The following is an 8,548-nucleotide window of genomic DNA, read 5'->3' on the forward strand; positions in this document are numbered from 1 at the left end:
ACACCATTAGGTTGGGTTCATGTTATTGTTGTAGTAATCTCGGACAAAAAAGTACTGCATGCTGCACATTTTTTGTTAACATTCTTCTTTTGAGCCATAGGTTATGCCATATTTTTGTCTGGTGTCCAAGTTTTACTGTTCTCCTCTGTCCATCTCCCATACCCAGTACCAGAAGCTCTATGGAATCATTGGAAATGGTCTCACAGAAAAACTGGGAGGAATGTTCCTGAACTGGGATAGAAGGGAAACACAAAATACATTCATTTTGATATTGATACTGTGTATGCATACACTGTCATGAATATACAGAAGTGAGACCTTCCCCACAGAAAGAAACCATGAAAACCTTAACACTTAAATGTTTTCACATGACTTGTGTTTCCATGAGTTTTTTTTTCATTTCCTCTCTTTTCGACCCATAATAATATCACCAAGTGTTGAACTTTACCCTTGTATTTTTATAAGGCCGATCTTGAACTCCCTATACAGAGAAGGCTCCTGTGGAAGTCACTGAGTCTGTACTGGCGACAACAGGATTTAGCCCAGTCTGTAACATTTTAGGATATTGTGTTACTTCATAGCCTTAAGGAGAAATAAAAGCAGCTTTCCAAATAGCTGCACAGCAAACTGAGTGTGCTTTTTCAGCTCTGCAACAGCACAGCAGAATATTAAGGCCAGAGTTTGCAAATGTCTATGTTAAAAAACAGGCAGCTAAGCAAAAGTTGCCAATTTCTCTCTGAAATTAAGAGTTTGCATTAAAACATTCTATCCTCCCCACAAAAGGTTAAGCTGCATTCACTTAAGAATATACCTTTGGAAACCCAAGTTGGAAAATGATTGCCTAGAGGAACAAGCTGAGCTGAGAAATAGCAAGAGGCAGACGTGTTTTCACGTCACTCGCTTGGCCAGAGCCTGTGGCTGTTCTGCTATCAAGCCTTACCTACTTACATCCACTCTGACCTACAACATGCACCAATATTACTTAATGCAATAACACATTTGGAAGCAAATATCTATTATTTATTTGAATCTCACTCAGCGTCTAGTGAATAGATGTCAGAATATTAAAAATCCTTACACGCCCTCTCGTGGTAAAGCCACAAACGCGCCTCTTCTGACGACAACTGGAGATGCCTGATGAGGGAAGCTAATTTTACTACAGAATTTGATTGTCATTAACTCGGTTGGAAGGTTTACATTAATAATGGACACCTTTCTCTCCTCAGTTTCTGCTGTAAACCATTACAATATATGCATTATTAGAAGACAGATAGGCATTATTAGAAGACGGGTCAACTCCTAGCATAATAACATTGCAAAACAGCTAAAGGCACTATAACTTTAATAAAGAATGTGATCTTCTACCAAAAATGGGAAGTCTAGGATATTAAAAGTAGAGACAGAAACTGTCACGTTAGCTAGCTGTTTCATGGGCTTATTGCAATAGCTTGGGAGCAGACCTTAATTGGCAGCACAGTAAAAGAGTTGCCATAAATGATGCTATCAGTTTTGTCACATTTTTAAAGTCATTCAGCTTGGCTATTTACTGCTTTCGTGCCGTACAGTATGATTTATCTGTCTCTGAGGAATGCCCTGAAGTGTCATGCTCGTTAGGAATTGCAGCCTGAAAGAAAGGCATTATGTGCGGAGTATCACCAATCCAGTCATTTGCCCAGTCAAATCCCACTGTATTTATAAGTCACAAAAACTTTATCTTTGCTATTTAAACAGCTTTTCCATTTGGTGCCTACGTGCACGACCAGATTTTCCTGGAGCACTGGACCATGGCATCACCCTTTTTGGTGACAGTTGTGAAAGATTATCATAGGTGTAACACAACCCTAACACCTTCAGTTCATATGGAAGAAACATCTGTGGCTAAGATGACAAAGTCTTCTGAGCCCATCCCCAGGGAACCAAACAAATACTGCCTTATTTTCAATGAAGCTGACCTGCAATATAGATGCTCCTTATCCAGTGGAAATGAAAGATTTGGAGAATGAAGGTTCATCTACTTCCTTTGTCTGTGTTTGTATAGACAACATTTAGGACCCAAAATAGTGGTAACTTATATTTTAAAATTCTGGTTCTGTCTTTTCTGTTAGACTGGGTGCGCCTAAAGCAGAAGTCACAACCATAAGTAATTTCAGCAATATTTATAAAGAAATAGGTAGGAGAACTTTTTTTTAAGCACACAAAACAGACCTCCCAAATCACTATTTTAATAGGTTTGTGTGGTCTTCTTGTGCCAGCAGGATTGTTGGGTGACCCCTGAGGGTGAAGAAGTTGCCTCTCTTTCCCCATTCCCCTTGTCCCCCCAAAAAAACAGTAACTGCAATTCTGATATTCCTTTTCTCACTATTTCCCTTTCTAGGATGCCTTTGTGGAGTTGTATGGCAATGGTATGAGGCCTTTGTTCGATTTCTCCTGGATCTCTCTGAAGACTATCCTGAGTCTGGTTCTGGTGGGAGCTTGCATCACTCTTGGCGCTTATCTCGGACATAAGTAGAGTCACCCAGTTTATTGTGGATTACAAAAGTCTTTCAAAACAACAAAATAATATTTTTTTTTCTGTAGCACAATGATATTTTATGAGCAAAGCAACTTCCCAGCAAAAGATTAAATCAGCTATTACTGCCAAAGGAAATATCATTTATTTTTACATTGCCGGAAAATTATTTATTAAAAGATATTTACATTTTAACCTGCTATTTTCAGAACCTCAGCAAGTTGTATCTGTCATCACATCATGTTTTTATTCTTAACTTTAATGAGCCCCAGAGTATTTTACGTTCTTTTTTTTTTTTTAATTAATGCCGCTGGCTGGATTATTTTATCTCCGAAGAGCGAATATACTGACAAAGACCTACCTGCTTACACTTACAAGGGCAGTTACTTGAGCTGCTAAAAACTGCCAAATTGTGTTGAATTTCCTAGCATTTTCTGGGAGGGATTTGAGAGACAAGGTCAGCATGAACAATGTTCTCACCCTGTCCTGCTGGCAAGAACTGATGTAGTAAACAATTCAACATGGTACATATGTGCAGTCAAGACAGAAACTTCTTGAAGGACACTCTGCTATCCCTACAGGAGAACAGTTGGAAATATGATTGCCTATGCCTTTTAAACACGTGTTTTCAAGTTACCAGCTGTGCCATCACATCATAATCACAATACCCACATAACATGTCAACTTTTTTTTTTTAATAGAAGTGTGAAGTTAAATCTTTGGGGCTCGCAGGAAATTGCTGTTCCAATGATTTTCTCAGCAGCAAAATGTTTTTTGTGGCTACTGACACAGAAACATCAGGAGACCTTAAGTGCCTGCTTCAACAGAGCAGAGCTGGAGTCTGAAGACCTGACCTGTGTCCCACTTTAGTGGGCTCATATCTGCAACTAATCCTGCTTACTTACAGAGTTCCTCTGGGGGTTTGAAACCAATTAGATGTGGTCTCTAAATCCCTGAAACTTGAAAAAGATCTTAATTTTATTTGGCAAAAAGCAGACCTCAGCTAAGTTACAGATTAGCTCTGACTATCCTTGTTTATCAAACTGGACACCAAAATCTAGTTCATATTCATAACAGGAAAGGAAAGTGAGATTTATCATCCTGCCCCTCGCCCTCAAAATATTTTCATGCGAATAGTCTCCTAAGACTTTCTACAGAAGAAAAGCTGATGAAGAAACTCAAAATCCTCTCTCTGGACAGAGACTCTTCGACACCTCTCTTGTGCAGGTGCCTACTGTCATCTCAAGTGAAAATAGGGTGAAGGAAAAGGGGGAGGGGGAGGCGTGAAGTCATCTGCTCCTGTTACAAAACGCAACGCATGTGAAATAACACAGAGTACATAACACAGTTTTATAAACAGACCTGTGTTCAAAGCACGGCTTTCCCTGAGCTCAACGGGGGCCAGGAGTCCCCTGGAAACCGAAGACTCTGAAGCATCGAGTCCCAGGGGCTGCTCTGAGGCATGGAAATGTCCAGCTTCAAACGTTTTAAATCCTGCGCTTCTATTTTTTCTATGAAACTTTTGAAATGTGGGATTTGTGGGTAAATGGATGTCCAGATATAAAAGGAAAGTTTGTAAAGTTCTGGATAAAATGTACCGTACAATACATAAGTGCTCAAAGGGTGAAAAACACACAGTGAATAAACTGTAGCTCCAACCTCAAGATTTCAGCTGAATAACTTTGTGGCATTATATGCAAAATATCTCCAGTAACTCGGGAATGTAATATGTTCAATGTTAAGGCTGTAGTTGATATTGTGTCTTCAAAGCTGCTTTTATGTTTGGTTGGTTTTTTTAAGAGTTGTACATCTCAGCATTTTTACTGCTATTTAGTCGTGGCACCTACACTTTGTATGAGCAAAGATGGGGCAAGCTTACATTTCAGATTTGAAATTACTTAATTTTATAGAAATGTAGAAAGGAAATATTTCTAAGAAGACAAAAATGTGAACTATGCTTGATTAAAGGAAAAGGAAAAATCCCATCATCAGACAAATAGTACTGCAGTGCTTTCAGAGTGCTTCTCTAAGAAGTGGGCATGGTCATGTAGGGGTTTTATGAAAAATATTTCAAATCAGAGGAACTGAGGAGTATTGTGGATTGAGTGTGGGCTTTGTTTTTTATCTCAGCTTACAAACTGAACTTGTTTGCAGCCAATTGCACAACTGGAATTGGCTGCTATTGAGCTTATGTTTCATTTCACAATCTAGTCTTCGTTTCAATTTGTGCCCATATGCCCATTAAAGTTTATGAACTATTAGACCTCAAATTGTTTCAACATTGTTTGTTTTATTAAAGGTTTACATTGTCAAAAGTAGTAAAAAATATCAATTCCAGTGCTGCTATAATACCAGGATAATTTGAATGGGGTTTTGGTTTTTAATACCTTCCAATGGCTAAAGTTTTTTTAAGCTGCTTTAGAAATAATATGAAGACGACACATGATACACAATTAAATGAATACTGAGGATTTTGTGTTCTCTTGTGTCTACTCACTGGACTTCCCAGTGTATTTGTTAGTACCAGGCAAAGAGAAGAGTCATGATGACTGTTGACGATTTTATTTTATTAAAGAGCTGATGGAGTTTTCCCATCCTGACTGCAGAATAGTACAGTATTGTGGCTGCATTAGGTATAATGATAGTTGATAATACATTTATTAAGAAAACATTTAGAAACATTGAATGTATATAAAAGCTTGAACTTCTTAAATAAAATCCTCTCTTCTCATTCCTGCATTTCTTTTGCAATAATTCCTGTCTTTCCTACTCTTCGTTACACTTCCATGTAAGATTTTTTTCCTCCACAAAATGCCTTACAGACTTCCACGCTCAAAGATCACGCTTCAGTGAAAACCCATCCTCTGTCACTGTGTATGCACAGACATCTGACCACTCCCACCATATCCAAATTGTAAAAGAGGAAAAAAACATTAAAAAGAGGGACACTTCTGAAGTGTTTACGTATAGAGAACCAGAGATCAAAAAGGAAGGAAGAGGTCAGAAGTGGAGGGAAATAGAGAGATCACTGAACCATCTCCCTGGTTAAAGATGAGTGCTACCTGGAATTTGTTTATCTTTCATCCTTTCCCTTGAAAAAGGATGATATAAGGGCAGAGAAAAAGCTTGCCGAGACCCCACAATTATTTTTCACTATAGAACTTTGTTAATACTTTTTAAAAACAGCAAATGCATAGGCATCAAAGAGAAGTACTGGGTTTTGCTATATTCAGCTTAGGTGTCCTTAATTCTTTTTCACTCTATTTTTTAAGAAAATAATGAAGAAGAGTATTTTGCTTCTGAAAAAATAATCTGTAGGATCACCTGAGATCTGTCATAAATCAGTTACTTAGGAACAGATGAAAAAACTGTGCAAAAGTATTCTGAAATTAGAGGTGATACAGATGACATATCTTAATGGAACAAGCACTGGATCCACCAAAGGACTAATGGGGCTGTCGAGGTAACAGGGATATACATATAGAGATGAGAAAGGGAGCTGGAAGATACGGAGAATGACATTGGTATGTAAGAAAATCTTCATGTTGCAGGAGTTCACTCAAGATGGTCTGAAAATAACTGTTAACTAAAAGCAGCTACAAATGTGTGCACTACATGGCTATGATTACTAAAAATCTGCAATTACAAAATTACAGGTAAATTATTGTAAAATTATCTAGTCTGTAAAAGTTCATCAGTTTGCTGTTATGATTGGGGATTATATAGCCTGAGTAGTTTTGCACTAAGAAGGAGAAATTATGAAAAAAGAAGTCTGAAACCAGATGTGCAAAGGTAACACGAAGGTGATGCAGTTCAGAGAACACGGTCCCAGTCCACACAGTCTCCCCAGCTGAGGCAGCGAGAGTCTGGACTTCATGCTTTGACCCTGGAGCATGACACTGCTTAGCTGTGCACCTGCACTTCACAAACCTATTGATTAAAGTATCGTGAAGTAGCATGTTTAAAGCCTTTCTTCTTTTTCCTCTCTCTATCTCTGAACAAACTAACAAAATGATTTATTTCTATTACAAGGTTATGGCTCAGTACTATATGAAAAATTATACATATTTTAATTTATGGGTATAAAAATTCTTTCTCATTGCAAAAGTCCAGCTTTATTTTTTGTTCCTATCTTTCTTTCCAACAAGGCTAAATGCAAGGTAGACAAAAGAGCTAATTTAATCTGTATTTCATTTAAATTACACTTCTATACTAAGTTAATGCAGCTTCATCACACAAAGAAATTATCTTCAAAAAGTAATACAGCATTAAGAGTTCCACACAAAAACTATATATTTTTATAATTTAAATAGCAGTTTTTTTCCTTTTCTTCTGAATATTTGAATTTTAATTATCACCAGCATAAATGTACATAAGCAGATATTGTTTATCCAGTACCTTTGGATGATGTATGTATGGTAATGTAGTTTGTCAGTTTATCATCATTTAATATGATTATGTTGTTCTTTGTCTTTAAAATGTTATAAGAACATGCTGCCATTAAACTTTCCATGTCTGTCTAGTTTATATTGTGAAAAAATAATAAAAGCACACTGTGAGATACTTGTTTTGCATTTGCATTGTTTAGGATTTGTCAATAAAAAGCCACTCTGTCATTTTGGGTGTAATCCCATAAATGACACATAATGTTTCCTTCCTGATGGTTCTGTTCACCTGTTCTGCTCAGCAGTGGCCAGTACTCCCCAGTACTCCCCCAGTACTCCCCAGTACTTTCTCACAAAGATGCAGTGACCCAGGTTTGAGCAGCTGCTGCTGTGTGAAATGCAGCCCCCAGGTGCAGTCTGCGCTTTGGGACCCAAGGACAGTGTCACCCTTTCTGCCCTCCTATTCATTTGATGCCTTGCAGAAAGTGCAGCAAGGCTCTTCTGTTTATTTGCTAAAAATGGTTTTCATTCTTGTAACCACAAGCTGGAAATGCACATTAGCAAGTTTCAACAGGAGCAACAGAAATATTTTTGTTACTGCTGAAGGTTTCCTACAGTTATGACCAAAAAGTGTTTCCAAAAAGTTTCCAAAAAGTGTTTAGGTATTTTGCTTCTTACAGGCTCCTGTTAACTCACCTTTGATTCACAGGGGTTGCCTTTTAACCTCTGTGGCTTTAACTCAGGTAGAACATAGCTAAATGTGTTCAGGTAATGAGTATTTAACTGCTTTAAGAATTTAACCAGCTTCTTGAGAAGGTTTTGTAGCCAAATGAGTGCACTGTGACATCATGGATACACATTTTTTTGAGGGCCTGAAGTTCACAGTTTAATGCTTTTCAAGCATAACTCAGGTGCATGTGCAAAACATCTACCCCTCTGTGTCCATGAAGACAGAGAAGGTAAAGGAAATCAGCCTGAAACTGAAAGAAGAGGCAACACAACAGAATGCAATGCTGGACTCTGTCCTCTGGGCTCTGGGATTTAACTGTCCAGCAGAGAGCAAGGTTACTAAACCTTTGCAAAGTAGAAGGTAAACCACATTGCAGTAGGGCAGGTACTACCATTTCTCTCTGCCATTATTTTGTGAAATAAGAAGACAAGGTCTTGGAGGAGAGCAGCCCCAGAACTGTATTTTTTCTAGCTAAAACCTAACAAAGGAAGATGGGATTAAGTTTCTAAAGGGAGTTCAGCAAAACCAGGTAAATTAGTTCAGGGATTCTTCTCTTTATGCCCACTCAGATAACTCCCATTTTTCTTAAAAGCTAACAGATCAGCACCTGGGGTTAAATGCTTACCTTACCACTGGGACCAAGCACAGTGAGCAGATGGGGAGAACAGAAGAGGTCCAGATAAAGACAAAATGAGCCCTTAGACCTGATAACTAAGGTGGGTTTTGGCTGTCTGAAAGTTAGGTAGGAGCACCCTAAAAAAAAAGTTTTGCTGGGCCAAAACCAGAAAGCTCCCTCCTCAAAACATTCCCGAGTGGTTTCAAGCACTGTAAGTCTCCACTGAAGCTGCACGAGCAGCGGTGTGCAGTTGTCCCTCTGCAGCAGCAGGCTCTCCATCCCATAATACCTATAGCTCCTGCTTTTGT

At 38.3% G+C, this 8,548-nt stretch overlaps 1 protein-coding gene across 1 annotated transcript in view; it reads left to right on the forward strand.

The window, feature by feature from the left end:
• Positions 1–7,072, forward strand: part of BCL2 (BCL2 apoptosis regulator) — a 97,045-nt gene extending 89,973 nt beyond the window's left edge. The window contains exon 2 of the mRNA XM_054647445.2: positions 2,375–7,072. Within this exon, the coding sequence (XP_054503420.2) occupies positions 2,375–2,509 (135 nt within the window). The 3' untranslated portion in view covers positions 2,510–7,072. The remainder of the gene's footprint in view (positions 1–2,374) is intronic.
• The last annotated feature ends 1,476 nt before the right edge of the window (positions 7,073–8,548 follow it).

The sequence above is a fragment of the Agelaius phoeniceus genome, chromosome 1 (assembly GCF_051311805.1).
Source record: "Agelaius phoeniceus isolate bAgePho1 chromosome 1, bAgePho1.hap1, whole genome shotgun sequence".
In the NCBI taxonomy this organism is placed as follows: domain Eukaryota; kingdom Metazoa; phylum Chordata; class Aves; order Passeriformes; family Icteridae; genus Agelaius; species Agelaius phoeniceus.